At 42.7% G+C, this 26351-nt stretch overlaps 2 protein-coding genes across 2 annotated transcripts; both read left to right on the plus strand.

The window, feature by feature from the left end:
• The first annotated feature begins 365 nt into the window (after positions 1-365).
• LOC126046691 (glutathione S-transferase 3-like) lies at positions 366-13368 on the plus strand. The gene is made up of 7 exons (XM_049819429.1): positions 366-433; positions 4468-4574; positions 5281-5332; positions 9016-9148; positions 9499-9640; positions 10692-10823; positions 13066-13368. Exons 2-7 carry the CDS (start codon positions 4488-4490, stop codon positions 13186-13188), a joined length of 669 nt encoding a protein of 222 aa, XP_049675386.1. The 5' UTR covers positions 366-433; positions 4468-4487; the 3' UTR covers positions 13189-13368.
• Positions 13369-19429: 6061 nt separating this feature from the next.
• LOC126046689 (glutathione S-transferase-like) lies at positions 19430-26351 on the plus strand. The gene is made up of 7 exons (XM_049819424.1): positions 19430-19500; positions 20577-20686; positions 21643-21694; positions 23461-23593; positions 24474-24615; positions 25496-25627; positions 25955-26351. The coding sequence occupies exons 2-7, from the start codon at positions 20600-20602 to the stop codon at positions 26072-26074; spliced, it is 666 nt and encodes a 221-aa protein (XP_049675381.1). The 5' UTR covers positions 19430-19500; positions 20577-20599; the 3' UTR covers positions 26075-26351.

Below are 26351 nucleotides of genomic sequence, written 5' to 3' on the forward strand. Positions count from 1 at the left end.
AAATAAAAACCTGGGTTACTGTTAAATGGTGAAATAAGCCTAGAAACTTCAGTGTTTAGTCTTTAAATGGTTACTATTACTCTAAATATGACCTAGAAAAATCTGTTATTTTCTCAGCGTTTTAAAGTGTCTCACCCTTGTGTTTGGGTAAAATGCCCCAATAATTCCAAAAGAACTGTTTGAATAGATGGCTATGAAAGAAATTATGAGGCTACCCACATGGTATAGTCAAATCAGCAAACTGAAAGACAGTGTCTGCCTTGGGTGGCAATTTTCAGAGATGTACGTCTTTAAACTGGGTTAGTGACAGCTTAATAGCAATGGGAGATTTTCTCTCTAATTGGGTATGCCTGGAAACTCCCCCAAGCTCCAAAGTTTAAACACCCTGGGGGAACCTCACTGTGCTGGGTGGAGGCTGAGTTAAGGTCAGAAGGTAAGTGCTAACTTATGATTTCCTTTTGCTTAAAGCATTTGAGAGACTATTTATAGTGAAGCTACTTACAAATTTATTAGGGTGTCTGCTGGGGTAATGTAAATTCTCTGCTCTCTTAAGTTCATGTGCCAGGTAGACTAGGTATGGCTCGATAGTTACTCACCAGCTGGAAGCTGCAGGAGAGAGAAAGCAAAAGAAAGGTGTATTTTAACAAGGAAATGAATCCTGCGGTGCAGTTCAGAGCTGAACAAGGCAGCCATGAAACTGCTGAGGGGACAATGTGGGGGAAGGCAAAGGTGGGTGGGAGAACACAGTGCAAGCCTCTAGCACCGCGGCTGTTTCTTCTGGGTTTGAGCAGGAAAGCTGGCCCGTTTGGTACACTGGACTCTGCTCCCAGCTCCAGGGCTAAAGGGCACTTCACACTGAAGGCAGGTAATGCTGTTTCTGAAAGACCATGCCCTCTTAAAGGGTTCTTACATTGCTGGGAAGCATCCTCAGAAATTCAGGACAGGCGTGTCATTAAGGCTCACTAGGAACTAGGATGGGAATATGGAGTTTAGACAAAAGCAGTAAAAACATTTGTATATAGACAAATTTTGTGTTGAGGTCTTTCCTAAACATTAATTAAGGTGAAAGGTAGTGCATGCAAGATGCAGTTACTTATTTGGCTGCAGCAGAAATTCCTGGCATGAACCAATTCTTCAGCAGTGTCTGGACTAGTGCAGCAGTCCCAAAATGCCCCAGATGGTGATGCATTTTTGCTGTGGGAATCAGGTATCGCTTAGGTAAAATGGGAAGGTTTTCCATATCTGCTGTCCATATTCCCTGGGAGTCTTTGGTCGCTTGTACCTTTTGCAAGAGTCGATTTCTTCAGCAGGAACAGTCAAACATATCTTTTCAGGAGCGAGCAACACCAGCTCAGACCGCTGACTGCTTGTAAGTCCCGTTGTTTGTACGGCTGTTGTGTTGTGGCTTTGGCGGCAATATCTGTTAGACTATTTCTTATCTCGTCTTTTGTCCTTCTGCTGGTATTGGCTGGCTGATGAGTGATATAGCAAGTTTCTCTGGCAATTGTATAGCTTTTAACAGTTCAGTAATTTGTGGGGCACTTGATATTTACTTCCACTAGAAGTTATAAACCCATGCAGCTTCCATAACTGCCCAGTAGCTTGGCATACTCCAAATGCATATTGAGAATCAGCATAAATATTTGCAGTCTTTACTTTGGCCAGCTGATAGACCTTTGTTAATGCAATTAATTTGGCTCCCTGTGCACTCAGCTTCGGACTGAGTGGTGAAGCCTCCACTACTTCATTCACAGTAGCTACTGAAGAACCTGTTAACATGGTTGCTGGTCAGATAATATGAGGACCTGCCAACAGATAGTTCCAGATTGGGATTTAGAAACAGCACGTGTGTTAAATCTTCTTGAGTCTTTTTGGCTTCACAGGTGGTTACTACATAGTTGTGATGCAGAGTTCCTTCCCCAGGTGAAGGGAGTAGAGCAGGGGGCTCAGTGTGTTAGTTACCATCCCAGAGGCTCTTCCTTGCCCCTCGTGTACAAACAAGGTAAATGGTTTACTGTAGTCTGGCAGTCCCAGGGCAAGTGCAGCTTGCTTCAAAAGCTTGAATGTCTTTACCTTGTCTGTTGTCCAGTGAATGTGTTCTCCAGCATCTTGAGCAATAATCAGTTAAAAAAAAAAAAAAAAGCAGCTGATGACAGGTTTTTATTCTCCATTTGTCATTGTTCTTCTCACATAATTTAATACCATATAGAATTTCTTGTTCATGTAAAATGATAAAATGATACCTAAGGCTTTTCACTCCCTCTGCTTTTGTTCTAACAGTAGATAAATTTTCCAAGAGGATTAAGTTTCATATTCTTGGTATTGCAGTCTGTCGTGGTTTAACCCAGCAGGCACCTAAACACCACCCAGCCACTCGCTCATCCCTGCGGTGGGATGTGGGAGACAATGGGAAAAAAGGTAAAACTCGTGGGCGGAAAAGAAAGTGAAAATAATAATAATGATAAAAGAATACACAAAACAAGTGATGCGCAAAGGAATTGCTCACCACCCACTGACCCATGCCCGGCCAGCCCCTGAGCAGCGGGCTACCACCCCCAGGCAAACTCCCCCCAGTTTTTTGTTCAGCATGACATCATATGGTCTGGAATATCCCTTTGGCCAGTTTGGGTCAGATCTCCTGGCTGTGTCCTCTCCCAACTCCTTGTGCCCCTCCAGCCTTCCTGCTGGCTGGGCATGAGAAGCTGAAAAATCCTTGACTTAGTATAAACACGACTTAGCAACAACTGAAAACATCAGTGTGTTATCAACATTCTTCTCATACTAAATCCAAAACACAGCACTATACCAGCTACTAGAAATAAAATTAACTTTATTGTAGCCGAAACCAGGACACAGTCTTTGAATTTTTTAGTTAAAGGAAAAGTCTTATTTACTGTTTCTGCACGATACAAGTTGGGGCAATGTGTGATGAAGTGATAGACTGCAATCTATCTGAGAAGTATAATGAAAGAGGCACTAGTTAGCTGTTGTGAACTACATAGATAAACTGCACTGCCATATAGTGAAAGCTAGTCACACAACATGCAGAAACTAAAAAATCCACTGTCTTAGAGGCAAAACATTGTAATTAGCAACAGCTGTTCACACTTTAAAACTGGAGTTGATATTTTTTTCTTTTATGTGTTTTTTACCCCAAATATTCCTATTTATTGTAGTAACATGACTTGGTTCTCACCAGAATTGCTCAAGGGAGAACTCTGAATCTGATTGTTCTTTGAAATCAAGTTTTGGCAAAATATGTTCCAAATATAATTTAAGTACACTTACAAAACACTTTGATTTGAAGAAAACACATCACTAGAGCAAACTGAACCTGACTTGAATGGGAAATGTCATGTGGATGCAAAGTGTGACACACGTAATGTTGCAGCTTCAGCTTTTAGCTCTGAGAAAATGGGGGTCATCTGTAAAATTATTTTTTTAAATCAGGCACTCTACTCTGGTTTCTGAGCCATTAGGACATGATTAGGATACCTATTTCTAAGCTTTTCTTCTCCCACTCATTAGTGCATGATACTAACATCTTTGTGAAGGTGGAATGCTAGTCCCATTTTTTTTAGTAATTAGGGCAATGAAGCACAGAGAAATTCAGGCCTGGATTTGCAAACCCTTATACTCAAGTATTAGCACAAATAGTCCAGCTGGTTGTCCCTACGTATGACACAGCTTAATACAGATGTGCTTTCCGCCACACGCTCTATTGCTCATGGTGCAGAGAGAGGTGCTTCAGATGGCCTCCAATGTGCTGGTCCCCTGGGCATGCAGGTCCCCGGTGCCCTGGGGGATACTTTTGGGGACACCTGAAGCCAACGCAGCTAGGTTCCAGAGCTAACTTTGAGGGACACCTCAAGGCTGCCACAAGCAGCAAGGAAATAGGCTGTAGCCGTTCAATAGGACCCCAAGGAACCTCAGCCTGTTTCATAGAATGAAGGGAAGATTAACAACTCATTTGCCCCTGCTTGAGGAAAGAAGTGGATGGCAGTTGAAGCTGCAAAATGCCTTCCACCAGACAAATTTCAGCCTACCAGTAAAACATGTTTTCCTTCTTTTCATCTTTTCGGTGAGGATGATGGCAATGAGGGTAAGTGAGTAACTTCCCTGAGGACGTGGTAGGATTTTCAGTGACTTTGTATAATTGTCTTAAAATGCAGCAAGGTTCCCCTTGTTGCGCAGGACACATACAACTTGTTGAAACATGTCTGTGTTTGCTTATAATCAAAACAAACCTCCCTAGTAGCACTGGGGAAAGCTTTACAGATCTGCACATCTTTTCTTTCCTAGCACAGGCTGTGTGGTGTCACTGGTCCATCTCTCATTTTATGTTTTAAACCAGATAACGTTGAAACTTCAACAGGCATAGTGAGAATAAAACTCTCTCTCTCTCCTCAGAATAATGATACTTAAACCAGTTTTATAAGATACTGTTTTCTGCTTAATATTTTTCAGGGCACCAGAAGCTCAGAAGCATGTCGGGGAAGCCCAGGCTTACCTACTGTAATGGAAGGGGGCGAATGGAGCCCGTACGGTGGCTGTTAGCCGCAGCCGGCGTGGAGGTTAGTTGATACTCAGTGCAGTGTTCCAGACTGGTGTTTTCAACTGTCTTAAGTAAGGAACAATTTAACATGCACTTGAAGCATAAACTGCTGCAACAGGGTGGCTAAATTCATTTGGCCAGTGGCACTGCATGTCTGTAACTACCTTGTTTGGTGGTTAATATTTGGGATGGAAACTCAGCGGAGCTTGGAGTTTGTTAGAGCTAGCGTCAATGCCCTGAAGTAACTAATCATAATAGGTCAAAATGGGGATTTATTTAAAGGCTCTTAATTAATCTGAGTTTTCCAGCTGTGCAAAACCACCTTAAATCAGTCTTAGTTTGCAGTTACAATGTGTGCGGAACAAAAGAGCGTCACTGACTCACATGCCCTGGGGTGGGGTTAGAAATAGTTGATTTACCTTGTGCTTCCCTTGGCACTTGGCTGCAACCTGTCATTCCCCTGCAGATGCCTGTACTCTGTTTCTACCTGCACTTAGGTTATTTCTGCATTGGTGCCCTGAGGCAGAAGTGGCCAGGCCCTTCTGCTCCTCCCCAGTTGTAAGGATGTGTGTGGGATCTTCAGGACATCTTTGACCAAACAGCACAGTTGAAGATCCAGCCCATTATCTTTTGCTCAGTTCAGTTGTTCTGCACATGGTTATGTGCAGTCACTTACAGAAGAAAAAGGTTCAAATACAGCAATGTAACACTATTGTCTCTTCCAGTTTGAAGAAATTTTTTTGGAGACAAGAGAGCAGTATGAAAAGTTAATCAAAGGTAAGAATCCTGAAGCCTGACGCTTAGTCCCTCAAAAAAATTGCTCCAATTTAGCTAATTTTGTTGTTTAAAATTAGTTTATTGCAAACTGAAGCTGATTTGAATGGGAAATGTCATGTGGATGCAAAATGTGACACACATAATGTTGCAGCTTCGGCTTTTAGCTCTGAGAAAATGGGGGTCACCTGTAAAATTATTTTTTTAAGCAGGCACTCTACTCTGGTTTCTGAGCCATTAGGACATGATTAGGATACCTATTTTTAAGCTTTTCTTCTTATTGCAAACTTCTATGTGCACACCTAGAATACTGGAATACTAGTTTTGAGTAACCTGTTCTTTCTGTGCCAAACAACTCCTATAAGCGAAAAGCCATAGCTTCTGCGACTGTGTTTATTGTAGTACATTAAACAGGGGTAGCAAACATTCCTATTTAATGCAACTTCATTATCTATGTTATTGAATGTTTAGCATGGTTCCTGGCACATTTTTGGTCCAGGGCAAATAGCGCTCCCTGAAGAAATTCCTAGGCATCATTTGGGAGTTGTCCCAGGCCAAGGGCCATTTCCAAGATGTCAATTAGATGCCACCACCATGCTCTATAGGCAGAGAGAACTGAATAGAGTGAATTTGGCCAGTCTGTGCCAGCTGGCCTGACCTGTTGTTGAGTTGACTAGTATTGATGTACCCCTATGTTGGTTCTGAACCGCAGTGAGATAAGCCAGTGAGATAAGCGTCTAAATGAAAGGCTGGCATGGCACCAAAATCCCCAGGAAAGCCAGTTTTCCTTTGTGTTAGGTTCTGTGTGAACCCCCTAGTGACAGTCCTAAGCAGGATAAACCTGAGCCATGAAGCTTGCCCCAGTTAAAAAACAGGGAGCCAGCAGGGAGACCTGCAGAAAGTCTGACATGGTCAAAGCAGCAAGCCCCAAAGGCTTCATGTCAACCTTGGGGAGTGAGACCAGTTCCCAAACACCAGTGCATACCCCCAGCCACTGCCCCTGATATTTGCCCAGATGAAATCCAGCAGTGAACCCCTCCACAGCCACCCTGGAAGGAGAAGACCTTGCTGCCAGGGTAGGGAAGGAGTTGGGACTGTGAGGAGCACTACAGAGTGCACCCACCCTGCAGTTTACCTGCTGCCCAAGACACGTAAGAGAAACCTCGCAGCAGGCTGAGCTTGCTGAGACTTGCTAGGAGACTTGGAAGAGGACTTGGCTGCATTCTGGCCACTTACTCAGAAAGGAAAAGCTGTGTTTAAAGAAATTCTGACAAGAAAACGAAAATGAACAAAAATAAAAAACGAAGTGGTAACAAGAAGATCAGAATTGAATTTGCATGTCCAGCTGGCTGTGAATCTGACAACATGGGAGGGCAGTGCAGTGTGAAGACACCAGTTATAGCTCTAAATATGATAGCTCAGGTACTGAAAGCCTAAATCTGAATTTGCTTCACAGGATTAATTAATCCAGACAGAGTGGTACAATCCTGGATACAGTGTCCAAGCTTATCTATATCCAGAGAGAAGAATTAAATGGTGATGAAAAGGATAGGGAAGTTTTATAAAGAAGATCAAGGGGTTTTATGTATATATACTGAGCCGAAGAGGGTTAGAACACAAATTAAAAGGTGGGGGTTAATACAAGGGGTTGAAGAAAGACAAGTTAGTCATCCTCATAGAGGGACCTCTGGAATGCTGCCAGTCATGCAGGGCAGGACTGAACACAAATAACCCCACATTACCTCTTCCTCTAATGTTTTTTCCTCTCCCTACCAACATGCTTTTTGCCAGAGTATCCTGTGTTTAGACACCACCACATTGTTAGAATGGTCCAGGCATGACTTTGGCCCATGCCACCTGATGATCTTCTAAGCAATGCCTCAGCAGTGCCCAGGATGAAGACTGTTTTGGAGGCTGAAGGAGTTAAATAGCATCGGCCTGGCCAGACCTGTACCCGCTGGCCTGAGAGACACTAGCTCGGCTCTATCTGCAGCCACAGGTTGCCCAAGTTGCTACCTGGATATCAACAAGCTCTGCTGGTCAGTGACAAATAGTAGGTCTAGATGATTGTTTTTTAATGTGTGCTCCACAGACCACCTTCCAGCAGCACAATCCAATCTGCAGAATGACTGGGAAACTGCTTTTAATCCTGCATATATATTCTATGCAGTGGTTGTGTGAAGTATTTCTCACTGCAAAGCAAGGAGAAGCAGTGAGGTACTGGTCATAAGAGAGAAATCCCTCTTTTCTGTAGATAAGAAACAAACAGTGCATTCAGTTCACTCACATTTGCCGCATCACTTTTTGTCAAGAGCCAGAAGTCAGATTTTATTTTTCGCTTCACATCTTTCTGCTGAAAAGTATCCTTGCAGAGTTGTTAGTTTTCCCATTCTACTGTGGTTTTGCTAGGTAGATACCAAGTAATATTTCCTCCTTGAGCTGCAGAGCTGTATTCTGGAAAGACATGAAGACACACTATCTTTCTGTGAACGTTTACAAGAAACAAACACAGGCTATTTGTTGCTGTGGAGAGAACTACTCTTTGAATTTAAATTATAAATTAATAATATAGAATGAGTGAAGACTGTTTATTAATTCTAGATTAGCAAAGTATTTTAATAGCTCTGTGGAGAAAAAAGCAAACAGATGTGCCTGTTAAAATGAACTCTTACACCTGAAAGAAGGATGCACTGAATGGATTAAAATTGAGCAATTAAAATAAATGATTAATTTTGAGCAATGCAAAGTGGCAGCTGCCTGGTTGGATTTGGAGTTTTGCTGTGATTTTAACAGGGCGGGATTGTTCTCTGGATGCCCTTAATGTGTAAATAGAGGAGGGAGCGTCTCCAAATACAGTAATTAGTCCAGCAGAAAACGGGTCTAGAAAAGAGTGACTGCTGTGCTGAGTCTCTATGTCAGCTTCGCTTTCAGAGCTGCCTCACTGAAGGCTCAGACAAATGCTCCTACCAGCACCAGGAGAAAATGGACCTACGAAGATGTACCTAAATAGGCTTAAATTGTGGAACAACACTGAGGATAGGTCTGTAATGCAAATCTATGGGGACTCTGAAACTCTTGTCCCTGGAGTGACTGTGTAAAACTTACTTAAACAGCAACTGCTGCCACAGTCCCTGCCTCTTACTCTGCAGCTTCACAATGTTTAAAGTGGCCTGACCTCTTCCTTTATCCCAGTAGCTCAGTCCTGCTGCGGTACTTCTCCGCTCATTCTTTCTCCTCCTATGTATATGCCCCTGAGAGGAAACTGATATGCATCCAAAATAATTGGAATTTTTTTTTTTTAAAGTTCACACTTAACACGGATCTTTATTCTCCTCCAATCCCTTGGGTTGAAATTGCTCTTTCAGGCTTTTTCTGTCAGCATGACGTAGGGTCCAGAAGTGCAAAGGAGCCGGCAGTGCCAGCCCCCACCAGCCAGTGAAGCCCTGGCGATGTTGTAAAGCAAAGGGCCCAGCTGCACTGTGATGACCCAGCTACAAAAGGGCGATGCAGGCTAGTTGATATTTGATCTTTCCCACAATGTTAGTTTACTGCATGGAGTTTTACAGTTAGGGCAAGACATCAATGATCTCCTACACTGCAAAAGAAACGTGCTCAGTCTCTCGCTCTCCTGTAAAGCTAGCAGTCTAGAAGGAATTAACAATCTTTCCCTCAACTTTCCACCCTAGATGGAGTCCTGATGTTCCAGCAAGTGCCCCTGGTTGAGATCGATGGGATGAAGATGGTGCAGACCAGAGCCATCCTCAGCTACATAGCAGGGAAATACAATCTCTATGGGAAAGACTTGAAGGAGAGAGCCCTGTACCGTAACACCTCTTTTCACTTAATGAGCAATCTGTTATTTGATAGCTGCATTATATATAACAAATTCAATCCTATAAATCCAGTAGAAAGGCATGAGAAAGGCTAACACCATAAAAAGCAAGGACTCTAGCTTTGCTTAGGTTTTAACCACTGCTGCTGAAATGCTGCTGAACAGAAACAGGCTTTTAGTCCTTTTAAAAAATACTTGGCTTTAGTTCACGTTTAGTGTCGGCTGTGAAAATTGGCAGTGTGGTAGTGATATAGAATTCCTGTAAGTTGCCTTAGTTAATTGGAAAACAGATGAAATAACTTCTGTGCTCTTTTCTACCGTCTCCCCCCACTAATAGGATTGACATGTATGTGGAAGGAATAACAGATCTGATGCAAATGATTTTGATGTTTCCTTTCTCTCCACCTGAGGCAAAGGAGAAAAATCTTGACTCAATTAAGGAGAGGGCAACTAACAGGTACTTCCCAGTCTTTGAAAAGGTAAGTGACAGTGAGGATGTGCCTATAAAACTTGTATTTACAATTACCAGAAAGTTTCCCCCAAATAAGAACATGTTTGTAGTGCAGGTCAGTTCCAAATCCTCAGCTTTCTTGGCTCTCACAAAGAAAGGGAAATACAGCAGCACATTTTCTCTATTTGTTGGCTTGTGTTGTCAGGGCTGTGGTACCCGAACATCTACAAAGCAAATAAAGCAATATGTTCCCAGCTATACAGCAAAACTTTTCACTAAAGTAAAAGCAAGCACATAGGTTTTCTTTTTTCCTTGAGGGGATAATTCCACACTTACATTTATTTAGAGCACATCTCTCTGCTATACTTAATTTCAGTTGGAACATTTTCATCAGAAGAATGCAAAAATCTCTTGCAAATAAATCAGGTAGAGAGATTAGAAATACTTTAGTAAAACAACAGCCATAGATTTCTGCACATCCCACTTTCGAAAACAACAAACCAAACCCATATGACTCAAGCATCTGGCAACATTTCTCACTTTCGTTAATGTTCATCTAGGTTTGATGGAAAACAGTAATAAAGGCTGAACATCCTAGAAGTCCTTATGACTATAACAACTTATTCACAAAGGCAGGGATTTTCTTTGGTTAGCTATTGTAATTCTGCATTTCTAAGTTTGCTTCCTGGTATCAACATTGGTCATAACTTTAAATGAAATATCTAAATGGCAATTTTATAAATTCTCCAAGTTACTCTTTAGTTGCTCCATTATCCCTATTTCTAATTCTGTGACTGTTACTAGTCTACTTAAGCGCGTGGTTTTGTCACTGTTCCCAGTGCGTATCATCATTCATCATTACTGAGTGACCAAAGTTTATAGTCTGTGTACTACAAGAGTTCAGATTTTTTTCCCAACAGTAATGAAGTGATTTAGGCTCACAGCTTCCAGCTGAAAATTCCACCCTGACATTTCAGATATAATTGCTGTTCAGCTCTACAGCTGTGCTGTGGGGCTTAGCTGCCAGGCATCATGTGTCCCAGTCTCATCTGCAGCTCGCATTCTCTTGTATTCTACAGGTTTTGAAACAGCATGGCCAAGACTTTCTTGTGGGCAACAAATTCAGCTGGGCAGATGTTCAGCTAATTGAAGCCATTTTAGCAGTGGAGGAGAAAATACCTGCTGTGCTGTCGGGGTTCCCTCAGTTGCAGGTAATTTTGGTCCTGAGAATGCCTGTGTTCAGGAGCTAGAGGGCAATCCTGAAGGTGATCATCTCTCCATGCTGTGTAAATCAGGAGTGTGGGCTCTTCAAGGAACTGCCGCTATCGTATGGTTGCTCAAAATCAAGCACAAGAAGGAACTGATTTAGTTGGTTTGTTGTAAGACACTGTGCTCCTGACTAACCCAGTTCAAGTATGCCTATCCCTCTTTGAGTGGTATATGCCTCCTCAATAGAAATAAATTAATGTCATCCCAAGGGAATCACTTACCTAAGCCACCCTCTTTTGATTTTCCTGCTGCCTGCCAGTAGATGCTATCTAATACCAGCTAACAAATTAAGTCTGTGATCCAGGTTGACCTGTTACAATAAGGTGCAGTGTGCCATTTTCTGTACTGGCTGGTATTACAGTTTTGGGATCCCAGTAATCTCACTTCCCTTTGGCCTTCTACAGTATGACTAGAAACTCAAACCTTAGCATTAAGCCACAGTTTTCTTTCAATAATCAACTCAATAAAATTGAGGATCAATACTCTGCCTTTGTACCATGTACACAGTCTGAAACCAAGCAGAAGTGAGGCACTTTTCCTGTGAGACTTGACCAGAAATCAGAAGCCTCTAGGCTTGCAGCATGCTATAGAGCACAGAGTATGGGCAAGCCTGGGGCATGACCTGCAGGAGTCATTAAGAGTTGAGATACAGTGGACCCAAGTAGACTGCGATTGGAAAAAAGCAGGTCGTGGTCAGTAGTCCTCCCATGTGCCTGTAATAAAGCAGTGTAGCAAGTTTGGGTTGAGGATGCAAGACTTGAGGTCATGCTTCTTTGTGCTTACAAACTGTTAATTTGAGGGGTGCACTCAAAGACTTTGGCTTTATTCCCATTAACAAAAGAAACAGTTCAGCATCAGACTACCATAGTTAGGTTTCCTGCTTGGAACTGATGAGGAAAAGGGCTTTGATTTTTTGTTTCTTTGTTTGTTTTCCTTAAGTGTTTTTTTAAAATTTTTAAATCTCAACCCCAACAGTTTAAGTCTTAATTTAGTGTGACAGAATGAGCCACTTCAGCCACAAAGTGGACAGTAACATGTGTCAGATTTTATCCCACATGATGTTTTGCAGCCTCGGGTGATTCTTGCCTCTAGCTCCCATCTTCTAGCAAGATATCTTAGCCACTAGGCATGGGCACAGTTCTGTTGAAGCCATGCCTTGAATTATGGATGGATTCCTTTACTGCCAGAAGGGAAAAAGTTTCTAAAATTGGTGGTTACTTATATCACAGCTTTTACTTTTCTTGCTCCTTCTTGTATTTCGCCCTTATCCTTCCAGTGCCTGTAAGGAAGAGGAAATTATGTTGATACCTCTGCCAGCAAGAGCTGGCTGTTGCCCTGTGAAGCTCCTATCCATTAGCCCCATTGTTAGAAGAGGTTCTTGCTCAGGTAACTGTGGGGTCTCCAGCTGCTTGCAACCTGCATCAGTGAGTCCTCTCTGACTGTCTGCACAATGAGATGTCTCAGGATCCTTGAGTCAGTTGCCTTAACACAGGCACTTCTTACCACCTGAGATGCCCTAATCCTAGTCCTGGCCTCCAGCCGCTGCTCCAGGAGGGAATAGGTCTCCCCGAGGGACTATGTTATATCTGCCAGCCCTATGTAGATATTTTGGCTACCCTAGTCTACAACACAGTACAAGAAGCCTCTACTGGACAACTGAGTTGAGCCAAGGATGCTTCCAGTCATTTCACCTTCACCAACGCAGTCCTAGAAATGCTGGGACAGTGGGACAACAGTGGCCATGCTAGATGCAAGCAGAGCTCAGATACTTACATAATATAGTAAAAATGGAAATCATGTTAACGTATATCGTGGTTCGGCCACACAGTAGTTTGCACCATCAGAACTAGTAATGAAAAAAAAAAGGTCATGAGCTATGTTAGTGTATTTGTACCTTCAAAACTACACCCTGGTGCTCCCAGATATTGGGTTTTTGCCTTCAGTTTCTTTCAGGCAGCAGAGATTTAGATATAGTCTGCTCCACTACTGCCTTCATTGGTAAGAACAGGCTTTTTGCAGCAGCTGGGTCCTCCTCCTGTGGGACAGGAGACTGTGTAGGTGGCGTGAGATCTGAATGAACGTTAGGATCTCTTCTAGCAGCAGGGGGAAGCAGTTCTGTGCAAGAAGCACTGTTTGCTACTGGAGTAGCTGGAACTTCTCTCTTACTCTGTTTTTATTTTTTAGGCTTTTAAAATAAGAATGAGCAATATGCCTACAATTAAGAAGTTCCTGCAGCCTGGCAGCCCAAGGAAACCCCCACCAGATGAAAGTTATAGAGAAACTGTGTTGAAGATTTTTAGGAAATGAATGCCTTGCTACCTTAAGTGAGACCCAAAATACTGGACACCCCCCCCCCTCCCCCTCCAAACCCCAAACCAAAGGAAGTAGGAAGCAGGAAGCTCAGTAAATTGGTATCATTGTAGTTAAAACCAATGGTAAAAAAAAAAAAAAAAATAAAAAAATAAAGCATTCTGATTACTCTGGCAATGTGACAGCAGACTCGTCTTTATTGATATCAAATGCTTGGCAAACCATGAAAACAAAGGAGTATGGAAACAAAGAACTATTTGTAGGGTAGGGAATTCATTGATTTGGAAAAAGACTGATGCAGTGTTAGCATCGTCAGAATGTAACTTGTTGAAGAAATTTTCTGCATGAAAACAGGCTTCAGAATAAGAGTTACAGAAGAGAAGAAAGAGAAGAAGGGTCACTGAATCACTTGTCCTTTAAAGAAGTAGGCTTGTTTCAAGAGCAATTTTGGTGAGTAAGTACTTATATTGCATTATTTTTACAGTATTGTGTGAGTGAAACTTCTAATTTAGTATTAGTTTCATCTGTTGTTACCAAAGCCAAAACTCTTTGGTTTCTCACACTTCCTAGGTCTTGCCTAGGAATCAGCTTTTATAACATTCCATTATTTCCTTCCTCTGCTTTTTAAATGTGATTCTTCCAGGCATCTTAGTTCATTGTTCCCAGTGCATTGGAGTCTATGCACTTATTCACGTGATGAACCTCTTCAAAGGATGGGGAGGGCAGAGCCACATCCTCAAACAGACAATCACTCAGGTTCAATATTTGTTCATGCTTCTTTCTGTGCATTTGTCTGCCATTTGGGGGGACTCTCAGCTGCTTCCTAGCCCCAGTTCTGGACACCAACGGCCAGCTATACCTCTTTGTCTTGGTAAAACAAGAAGCACCAGGCTCCGTTCCCTGGCTCTGAGGCCACACATACACTATTAAACTCTCTTGTTACCTGTTGCGGAGGATCCACAGGGGAAATCATGCACAGACCAATGTGATCAAGTGAAGTCCATTTACTACAACTTTTAGCACAGTTATATACCTTACGTGCTTGTGCACGCGCCTTATACAATACTCTAATTGGTACAATACCCCGGTTCACGCGACACTATCTTATCCTCTATTGGCTGTGCAAGCTTCTTCACGAGGTGTCCAGCAGTTACTTGTCTCATTCTTCGGCATCCAGGAGTTGCTTGTCAGGCTCTTCTTATCTTCCTTTTCCCCAGCGTACAAGGACACAGCGTCCTTGTCTGCTCCAGCACTTTGTAAACTTATGCTTCGTTCCCACCTAACGGGCCGGATTGCTCACATGCCCTCGCCCAGCCAAGAAATCCTCAACAGTTACCCAAAGCTGTGTAACCCATCTGAACAGCCTGCTGCGGCTGGGCCCTGGCATGGACTGACTGTGGCTGGGGGCCATCTGGGTGAGAGCAGGGGGCACAGACCAGTAACCTCCGAGGGAGCCGCTGATGATTCCGTAACACAGACGACGTCTTCTAGCGCCTGTGCCCTGGCACTGCCTCGTGTTTGATGTCATCTTCAGAGCACTCCGGAGGGACAAACTTGAGCCTGAGCTGCCACTTTGCATGGAGTGAAATGCGGGCACCCTAGGGCTGCTGCTGCTTCGGCGGCACCGTGGGGCATCACCCGCCCTCGTGGCAATGTGGTGGGACCAGTGGCACCGAGGTGGTCGCGGGTCCTCCCAGCGAGGGCTGTCTGCAGCGGTGGAGGTGATTCACACAGTGCCAACGGGGAAGGGAGGAGTGGGGTCGCAGAGCAGCGCAGGCTTCATGGCTAGGACAGCTCAGGTGCATTAAAGACATAGTACAGTTGCCTAAATTTCTCTTGGCAATCTCTCCTCATACAGGTAAGTTCACGAATCATTTAGTGAGTTGTGCTCATTTCCTCTATCCTGAAAAACCTTAAGGTTTCTTGGAAAGTGACTTTGGTCCAATGTGAGCAATGAAGAACGTCCTACCCAAAAGACTCCCCGGTGTGATGTCAGGGTCAGCTCGGGCTGAAGGGAGGAATGGACCTGCATTGCTTTCACCCCGGATCTCTGCTTCAAATACTGAGCCACTGGGCACACCAGTGGCAGCCGTCGTGGCTGGCATCGGCACCTTGCTCTACAAGGCTGTCAGTCCTATTTGGTGGTGACTGCCTAACCCTCTGGGAGTCACAGGAGGTGAAGATGGAAAGATCTCCTCTGGAGATGGCTCCTCACTTAGCCGGCGTGCCAGCACGTGGGCTCTGTGCTGGCCTGCCTCACCCTCACCAGGCGCTCTGAGCTGTGATTCCCCAGGCCAGCCAAGTGCTCAGCTTTGTGATAGCAGCCTCCCTGTGTCACCCTCACCGTCGGTCCTTTGTCTCCTCCTGGTTCCCTAGTAAGTGAAAGCAGCAGATATCAAGCGGTTGCTGGAAGAAGTTGCTTTTCCAGCATTCTGGACTTTACAGGAAAAGTACCTGAACTTACTTGTTAACAGTTGGCAATGCCATAGGCGAACTGCCTGCGTGGCTGCATCCTGCCACCTTGGGTCACCAGGCACCTCTGTGCTGTCCCAAGACGAAAGCCACTGCACACCTGCCCGTGCAGGGACACCACCTCCCTAGCAGATGCCACCGCAGCGGTGTACATCTCCATGCAATCCGTGTCGCTGCTACTTCTCCATGCTGAGCAACAGGATGGGCTTTGAACGTGAACGTGGAATTACTGTGAGCTGGTTGGTACATCACTTGCTTACACACCTGTAAAAGGCCAAAATGTAGTCAACGTTACCATCTTTAAATTAAGGCGTGTGGGTGGGTTGGACTTTTTAAGACCTCCCTGCAATGTTTTCCTTGCAAAACTGATCATTTTTCTTCATAAATCAATTATTTCAAACCTTGTGTATGATCTCTACCAGCATTTCACATGCAGGTTACAAATATATTATCTCTTGAGAACGAAGTGTTGTGGAAGAAACACGCTATCTGTTTTGCAGATTCAGGTAAGGCAGAGGTGGATTATTTCTACAGCTGTAGGACAGAACACAGAGCAACAGACGTTCAGCTTCTAGGTAACCCACTTGCTCTTCAAAATGTTTGGGAAAACACCTAATGCTTTTGACATACCTGAGGCCAAGTATTAAGTCAGCATGAGGATCACTGAAGAAAAGGACATTTTCTGTCTTTTGATTTCTCTCTTCCCTCTGCAAAGCTATTTTTTGTAAACATATTCCTGGGTTTATAAGACGGTTACATTGCACACTTACCCTGCCGGGTTTGGAGGGTGTAATTCAGTGTGGAGAAATGTTTCATGGGACATAATGTGTGACCTGCACTTTTCAAGTGTGCTGAATGCAGGCAGCACCAGTTTGGAAAAACAATAACAAATGGGACCTTTGCTTTAAATAACATGAAAGACCAAAGCTGCACTTTATTTCTGCAGCAAGGCAGGACTGGGTATATCCCAACAGGTCTCATTAGCCACAGATGAGGCTCCCTTCTCTACAGTCCCTATTTCCCCTGCTAATACAATAAGGCACAACAGTTTTTGTGTGTGCACTGATTTCCCTTGCAAGTACATTTTAAATATTGCCTCATAATTTTGAACACAGCTCCAACCCAAATTAACATAATTCTGGTATGTTTTATATAGAAAGTTCACAAAGCCTGATGGCACAAAACATTTTCCAACGCTTTGTCAAGAAATTAGTATCATGCCTGAAAAAAAACAATCTAAAAAAAAATATTAAAATATTTATACGTTATAGTTTTGAAGGAAGAGGCTAAATGGAAACAAGTTGGTGGGCAACAGCAGCAGCTGGGGAGAATATTCACTCCTAAGTTATTAGGGTATCTTTGACATTTCCCCTAGTTTTAACTCCTGGATTGTCAATCTGAATCTAGACATTCTTAAGAGATCAGATGCCTTCAGGCATGCAAGATACAAATGACACTTCTATAGCATTTTCCAAAATACTTTACAAGCTTAGTGAAGTGACATTTCCAAAAGCCCCGTTAAGTTAGGAGACAGACTGTATTGTATTTTTCACTTTTATTTAGGCTAGTAACCGTGTTGAAGGGGACTTGCCTGAAATCTTGGTGGATACCTCTGATAGGGTAAGAAATGTCAGTGTTGGAATAAATCACCCTCTGAAGACTTCTAATCCTCTCCCCTACCCCTAAGGGAAGGTTGAAGGGACTGGCTTCATCTAAACTTTTAACTGCCTCAGTTGAGACAGCATCCTTTCGAGTAGTTTGGATATCAGATGTAGCCCAAGTGCATGGTGAGGGATTCCTCCTGAATTTAGACCAGAATTTAGATCTATTTAAAGGAGACTAGACAGCTAGACTAGATGTAGGTGTCTACGAAGTTAGGTGAGATGAGTTTTCCTAAGTTGTCTACACTGTGATTAACTTTCATGCTTGAACTCATGTTTTCTTACCTTGCAGTCCTCTGACACAGTGGATGTGAAGTCCTTGTAGGAGTAGTCACTAGACCTGGAATATCTCCTAGAGGTTATCGTGGCCAGGCCTATAAATGATTAATCCATGCAAGCTACCTAAGAGTGAATTTGGATTTGTGAAACACTACCAGACACAGCTTGGTGCATATGTCTATGTGGGGAGAGCTTCAATCTCCCACATTATCCTAGATTCTGAGTCATAAGTCATGTCCGTCCAACAATGCTGGAAACACTCTTTCCAGCAGTGTAGTTTGACCTTTTATTCTTGAAAAAAACCTGTGCTAACAGCAAAAGTCAGCACTCCCAGAAGCCTAGAGGGGAAAGCAGTCACTTCTCAAGCAAGCAAATAAAACACTCTTATGCAGAGTTCTGTTTCATTATAAACCACAAATTATTTCAGGCTGGATGTTAACAGAACACAAAACGTGGGCAGCCTGTGCTTCTACAGCGATACCAAGAGTGGGCTTCTGCTGCACCGAGGACAGACACCCGGGGCTCTCCGTGACACCTCTGCATGGCTCACCATCCCACCATGGCACATGCCGCTGACCTGGGCTCTCTGGAGCAGCAGCTGGAGGCCAGCAGATGTCCTGGAATATGCACCATGGCATGGACACCTCTGTGTAGGTCACTGAGCCCCGCTGCAGGCCTTCCGAGGCTGGAGAGAAGAACCTCTCAAGATGTAAGAAGGGGACAGAGGGAAATAAGAAAGAAAAGAGCCTGAACCAGAAGACTAGGTGCCTCCTAAAAGACAAGACGTTGCCGTGCTGACTGTTTTGACACCTTGTCCTTCAATGGTTCTAGCTCTAAATAAATAATCAAGCTTATTTTATTGTCAAGCATGGAACACATTGGTCTAACGGGCACCAGTGGTGGAGAATGATGGAATGAGGATCATTTTCGGCTCCATAGCAGCAAAGCACGTCTACAGGAAGGACCTGAAGGAGAGAGCCCTCTGTACTGTAACAACTCATTTTTTTGTTTGGTAGACTACAAATCATACCACTTCCCTGTGTAATACAGGAAGAATACCCCAGCTCAGTTAAGTTCAGGGTGATTCAGCAGATTTTTATATAGTACACTGACCTTGCCTGCAGGTGATGTCTGCAAGAGTATTAACCAGCTAGATTGGACAGGCAGGATGGTGCATGGGAGTTCATGCTGTATCGACTCTTTGAAGTCAACAGAGTTATCAGAAGAAAGCAGTCAGGAGTGCAGAGGGCAGTTTGTCTTCTGATGCCGCTCTTCATTCACTGTCTCCTACAGTTGTCTTTGGTGCACATTTTCAACAGGTCAAATTCAGGGAAACATTTTTGACAGAAACAGAAGAAAACTTTCTATGTCTAGGAATGAAATTCAGCAGAGAAAACATCCTGAAGGAATATCCCCCATCACTAAGGAAGGGAAGGGAGCTTATGAAGGATTCAAGCTGAATTAGTTGATGTGACGTATGTAAAGCAGCAATCTGTTAAAAGTAAAAAAAAACACAGAAAATTAAAATAAAATTTTGATTGCTATCATAGTATTTTTTAAAAACATGGGAGCTTTTCAGCTGTTCTGATTATTTTTAACTATCAGGTTGCCAAACAATGAAAATAGGAAGCATACAATTTTCTGCTGGCACAGATGTTCCCAATGATCATGACCTCTCATAAATCTCACATTTGTACATAGTCAGCATTAGTCAGGAATTTATTTTGTGTAGGTGAGAAGTGAGTAAACAGACCTAATTGGTTTTACTTGTTTAAGAAATAGGAGTTTCCCGTTGGCAGAGAACTGTTTGCAATTCTCTTTGTAGGAGGGGCTACAGAACTATAACCTCAAGGCAAAGCTACTGACTGAGCTTAGAGTGAGTTATACTGTGTACAAGGTAAGCTTTTTGGATTTTGGACTTTGGACATGCATAGGGAATTAGTATACTTGAAACTAAGTCAGTGAATGGGTTTTATGGGTTGTATACTTGTATGTACTTTCTTTACTAACATGGTTATGTGCATCAAATTTTAAATCATTAATCAACTTTCTAGGTGTACAGATTTAAGCAAAAGAAACGTAGATCTCAGAAGTGTGGAGTGCTTCCTCTCACACCCTTCTTATTGCAGAGAAGATGACATGTTATTTACAAAGGGAATATGCTTTTTTTTTAAGACATTTTCTTTTGCTGCTGTTAATGCTTCAGTTTTATTGTTGACACGGTGTTAATAACTGTGAAGCTGGTATAAACTAGGCACTGTCTACAAGTTTGCTGCTGATGTGCACGCAAAGGTTCTGAATGGGGTGGATGACAGTCTGTCTAGAAACCGTTGTTGGTTTAAATTCCAGCAGAGTTGGGACTGGACCAAGCAGGTATTGCACTTTGGCTCTGCCTGTGGTAAAATCTGCTGTTACCAGAGACAAAATTAAATTCCATGTCCTCGGGTGCTTGCCTAAAGAAATGAGAAGAACGGGGAGTGTTGCAAATGAGATTGAACGCTTACAATGGGCGGGGGGGGGGGGGGGGGGAATCCCTCCTGTCACTTTTATAATGGAGCATAATGGCTGCTGGAGAAAGCACAGCAGTTGCTGAGTTTGTATTGTGTATCTGATTAAACAGTAAACCATATCCTGAAATAATGCCAAAATAAACAGAGCAGTGTCTCTTGCACACCCTGCTTTTTGGTCAGAGCAGAACACTTTGGGATGCAAATGGGTTTTGATTTGCTTTTTCTCTGACATGGGCCAATTGCTCGCAGTACAGAATTCTGCTTAACTAACCTGACATATAAAAGACATTTTAAGGCAAAATGATACAATGCAGTCTCTCAATATAGTCTTCTACCTCCTCTGCTAATCTGATGAGAGTCTTGGACCATAAATTGTTCAAACAAGACAACTTTGATCAATGCTTGAGAAACAGTTAGAAGCTCAAAACCAGCATTCTGAATCTTTATTTTGCAAAACTTACAGTAGGAAATCAGGCACGTGGAAACATGTCTGGGAAACCCAAGCTCCACTACTTCAACGGACGAGGCCGAATGGAATCAATACGTTGGCTTCTAGCAGCAGCTGGGGTTGAGGTTTGCCTCTGTTTTTTATACTAACATCATGTGACAAATATGTATTTTTACTCTTCCTTATAAAAAATGTGACTGACCAGCAGTTGCAAGCTCTGCATCTAGTGCATTGTTGACCAAGCCGACTATGACCACTAGTTTACCCTACGCAGGGGGCAAGTTCCTGTTTCACTTCCAAGCATCATGTGCCAAGCCTGCTGGTAGCACCACAAATGCCTCTCCCCTGTAGCTAGTGAAAGAAAAAATTTAAAACCACAGCAGCAGACCCTGGCTTTTTATCTTCTGATCACAGGGGTCGAGCACTTTCAATTCTGAAGACCTTCAGTTAAATCCCAATGTCCAAAACAGAAAAAAAAAATAATATTATGCCTACTACAATGTAGCTTACCCCTGAAGGTACTGTATGTTATAAAACACACACAGTAATTGTTTTTACCTCTAACGGGTTTTGATATTAAACTGGAGAGGGAGTGTGGGGATCTGTGTGTTTTAAGTGCCGTGATTTTTTTTGTCATGGTGATGGGCAATGTGCCAAAAAGCTGCACCGGGCACGTGATCGCTTCTCTTTGTCCCTCCTTTTGCCAGCTTGTGGCAAAGGAGCTATACCACTGTTCTGCTGCTGCAGTGTGAATTTACCTATCTTCCTCTCTCCTGAACCACCTATTGCCAGCACTGACAACTGCCAGCATGGTCATTGTTTGCTCAGCAGACAGGGTTTTGTGCCTTTCGGTCACTTCAGCTTTACCCAAAATCTTACCTGCACAAAAACATGTGAAAGGGAAGAGGAGAGGATGTGACAGAGGCAAAATACATTTTTAAAGATATCACTTTCAAATCTGATGTCTTTTTTATAAAATAAAATTCCCCAAAACACAGCTCTTGGTGCTGTCATTGTTTCATGCAAAGCAGAAGCTAAAATTTGCAGTGACCACACAACTTTTCTTCTGTATTTCCTGCAGTTTGAAGAATGTTTTCTGGAAACAAAGGATGATCTGACAAAGTTACAGAAGGGTAAGTTTCCTTCACTTTTTAATGATTAGATAATAATAATAAGAATAGTTTCTCTTAGAACACCTAATAAGTCTTATGTCTCCTAAAAAGAAAATCTAGACTGGATTGTACATGAGGTATCACAGATGCACGCTGCAGTGTGCTAGGCAGTATCATCCACCCTGTTGCTTCAGTCTTCACTGAATCACAGAATGGCTGAGGTCAGAAGGGACCTCTCGAGATCGTCTGCTCCACCTCCCCTCTTCAAGCAAGGCCACCTAGAGACAGTTGCCCAGGACAGTGTCTAGTTGGGGTTTGAGTATCTCCAAGGATGGACACTCCACAGCCTCTCTGGGCAACCCGTGCCAGTGTTCAGACACTCCCACGGTAAAAAAGCCTTTCCTTAAGTTCAGATGATTGACTCTCCTTTGTTTCAGTTTGTGCTCATTGCCTCCTATCCTATGACAGGCTTTTGTAATTAGATCATCTTGAAATTCATTAGCATTTTAGGTTGACTACAAAGTTGGTTTATAATCCATATGAAATCAGAGCTCCAGATTTCTGAGTTTGACCTGTACTTCTGATGCATTCCTGTTTCCCAAGGCAACTACTCACCTTGCTATCTTTAGCTTCCATCTTTGTCAACATGATATTTGCATTTCCTCCAAACCGAATTACATGTCTGTGCTCTTATTTGGCTTTTCAAAGAACTCTGAGCTAGGTTTGGCATTTGCAGTCCTGGTCTGCTTTAGGAACAATGACTTGATCCCCCTGCCACCTGCCAGCTTTCAAAAATTATTTTGAGACATGAGCATGAATGAAAATATGCCCTTAATAGCAGACAGTTTCTCTGCATGATTGCCTTACAGTGGATACGAAGACGGATGTAGCTGAACAGTTATCTGAGTCAAGAAATATGAATCCATAAAGCAAATACTCTGACTCACTTTTCTGATCGGTTCCTGGAGGTATTTTGACTTCTTCCTTGCTAGAATAAGGCTTCTGCAGGCTATTAAGGGATTTACATAGCTACAGTCTCACACCAAGTGATATTTGGGTCTTGCAGGAATCTCATGAAACCCGCTCATTACTCCCTGCTTCACAACCGTACAGATGTATTCCATTCTATAAAGCCAATACAGTAGTCACAAAGATATTATATGCATTTATAGTCACATTATATTTTGACAAGCCTTTAAATAGTCCAGATTTCCATAATACTTACCAAAGCATGACAGGAACTGGCTGGGTCATATCCTTCAGTCCTTCTCATCTTTATTAACCTCCATAAAAATCATCTGGGTCAGGGCCATGCAGCACAGGACATGTCTTTTTCAGTATATGACTGCTAGAAGTTCTGCATTTGGGTGCTTCCTCAGACCGGAAGAAACTTCAAGAAGCTGATTGCTATAATACTATTAACATGTTACTAAGAAATGGTTCTTGGTTTCATGGTAAGCATTTCCATACTTTGTTGTGAGAATGAGGAAGGCTGCCACTGAAAGGGCTATCAAAGGTTGGAACAGGCTGCCCAGGGAAGTGGTTGAGTCACCATCCCTGGGGGTATTTAAAAGATGTGTAGACGTGGCACTTAGGGACATGGTTTAGCCATGGACTTGGCAGTGTTAGGTTAATGGCTGGACTCAATGATCTTAAGGGTCTTTTCCAACCTAAATGATTCTATGATTCTAAACAAAAAATAATACATGTGGTTACTTTGCCACCCAGCTACTAATGGTTCTCATTCAGAGACTGAATGTCTTCTTGTCTTGTCCCCTTTTCCCTAGATGGATCCCTGCTGTTTCAGCAAGTGCCCATGGTGGAGATGGATGGGATGAAGATGGTGCAGACTAGAGCCATCCTCAGCTACATAGCAGCAAAGTACAACCTCTACGGGAAGGACCTGAAGGAGAGAGCCCTGTACTGTAACAGTACCACCTTTGTTTCTTAGACTACAGTTCATACTACCTGTGTAACACAAGAGTATCCCAGCTCATGGTTAGATTCAGGGTGATACAGCAGCTTTTCATGTAGCACGTGTTGACTGAGACTGCGGGTGATGTCTACAACAGTAATAATCAGCTAGATTAGATAGGCAGTGTGGTGCAAGGGAGTTCATTACGATCAAAGGTCAATAGTTATCAGAAGAAAGTAGTCAGGAGTGCAGAGGGTGGGATCTTTTACGGATGCTGCTTTTCATTTTCTGCAGTTGTCAGCAGTAGGCATTTCCACATCAAATTGAGGGAAATGTCTCTGATGGAAAAAAAAAAATTGTCTCTCTAATAAGCAGGAATTAGAATTAATAACTGGTTATTAAAGGACAGGGCTATTAGGGCACATGGTTTGACCTGAAGTATTTTTAAATGCTTCCAGTTAATTGCCACCAGTAAACACATGTCAAGATATTTCTTAGGAATTGTACAGACCCACTGTTCAACTTAGCATGTCTGATTGGATTTTTAACAGAAGTTTGGATAACACACATGCCAATTTTGTATTCAGGTTCAAAAAAACTTAATACAGAGAAGTATCAGCCCTAGTGAAAAATGGAAAGGGTACAGTCTTTTAGTTTTTGGTTAGGCACTTTGCACTTGTCTTTCATCCATGCTTGCCCTTCACCTGTGTCCTGAAGCTACTGTTCTCCAGTGGGGGGTGTGTGTGTGTGGGAACTGCTCCAAGCTCTGTGAGCTGGATAGAAGAGGTGGCAAGTTCCCAACATCTCAATGGGGTTATGCCAGTAGCTATGGTGCTATTCAGACCTACTGTGTTTGGCTTAACCAACTGGATCTATTCCTTTCAGAATTGATATGTATGTGGAAGCAGTAATAGATCTTAACGAGTTACTCATGACCCATACTTTCCAACCAGCGGATAAAAAGGAACAACATTTTGCTACTATTGTGGACAAGGCCACAAACAGATACTTCCCAGTCTATGAGAAGGTAAGTGGCAAAGAGGTAGTAGGTTAATTAATATTGTTTCCCTGAAACTCCATCCTGGACCTACACAAACAATTTTTATTGAGGAAAAGAGAGCAGAAGACTTACCACTTAAATATAAATGCTACGGTTTTGGTGGGGCTGGAATGAGGATGGAGACAGGACACTACAGAGGGGACAGAAGGCACTACAAATCTGGGAGAGATGCAGAGCTGCAAAAACCCAGGACACACTGATCTCCCCAGATGTCCATGTTTCAGTCTGTATATTGTTTCAGACAAAAGACACTACAGCATCAGCTTTTACATAAAGTTTCCTCCTGAAGTGCAGAACCCCCTCTACCATACACGCTATGCAAAAGCATTACAGCTCCTTCTGTAACAAAAGGGAGGATGGATTAGCGGGGTTTCAAGACCATGAGGCACAGAGAGCTCCCAATGCAATATTCCCAAAATTGAAGAGGAAACAAGTGAGAAGTAAGGGAGCTGCCCATAATTTGAAAGAATTCAAGATATTCTTACTACGCCATCCGCTGAACTTAAGCCTTTTGTAAATTTTGTATAGGCATTTGCAGTGGTGGTTGTATCCCATAAATCTTAGCCTCCAACTCAGCAGTGCTAATTACATGAGCTACAGAAGTGAAGGCAAGAGGGGTACAACTCTTGTTGTACCAGAAAGAAATGCTGAAGAGAAAGGACTGACAAGTTATGCCTAGGATGACAGTGTGGTCAGATCATTCGTTTGTACTACAGATGTTCTTACTGCATCTCCTTCTTTCAAGGATAACTCCATGCAGCTTATGACCTTGCTTTGAATATATCATATTAAGTCATAGAGAGGGAAAAAAAAAAAAAGACATCTAATTCTGGTTCTCTGTTTTTAGGTTTTGAAAGACCATGGGCAAGACTTTCTTGTTGGCAACCGGCTTAGCAGGGCAGATGTACAATTACTTGAAACCCTTTTAATGGCAGAAGAGTGCAAGCCTGATATACTTGTCAAATTTCCCCTCTTGCAGGTAATTGAATGGACATTGAATGGCCAATGAATCAAAGCAGGACCACTAATCTAAACTGGCTGAGAAATACGAGAGAGTGGGAAGGGGAGGAAAGAAGTGAAAGACAAAATCAAAATCAAGTATCCTAAGTACTTTTAGCTGGCCTCAAGTACTGATGATTATTGCCACCTTCTGTCACTATAGCCACAAAAGCATAATAGGACGAAGCATATAGATTCTTCTGCAGGGTCAACCCATAATGTTACTTTTAGAGCATGGATAACATCTAAATGTCTTGACAGTTACCATGGTTCTTAAGCACAGTGATGTTTTGGTTTTGTTTTGTAGAGTTTTAAAGCCAGAATAAGCAATATCCCCACAATAAAGAAATTCCTGCAGCCTGGCAGCCAGAGGAAACCACCACTACAAGAAAAAGATGTACCAAAACTGATGAAAATTTTCCACTGAGCAGCAACCAAAACCCACAGAAACTCTGCTTCATTGTCTTTGTGTTTGCTGATACTGGCAAAATGAAATTAATGAAAGTAGCAAAAAAGTTTTTGATCTCTCTTTTGTTAGCTGCGGGACTGGTTTTAGCCTTCTGCAAACACTTCCAAGGTAAATCTACATGAGTGTACCAGCAAATTAAATAGTTCACTGCATTAGGGGGTGCACTGGACAACACAGGATGTCTTAAATTACTTGAGAGAATACCTGAAATAAAGTCTTACTACTGAAACTCAAA

This window comes from Accipiter gentilis, chromosome 16, assembly GCF_929443795.1.
Source record: "Accipiter gentilis chromosome 16, bAccGen1.1, whole genome shotgun sequence".
NCBI lineage: Eukaryota > Metazoa > Chordata > Aves > Accipitriformes > Accipitridae > Astur > Astur gentilis.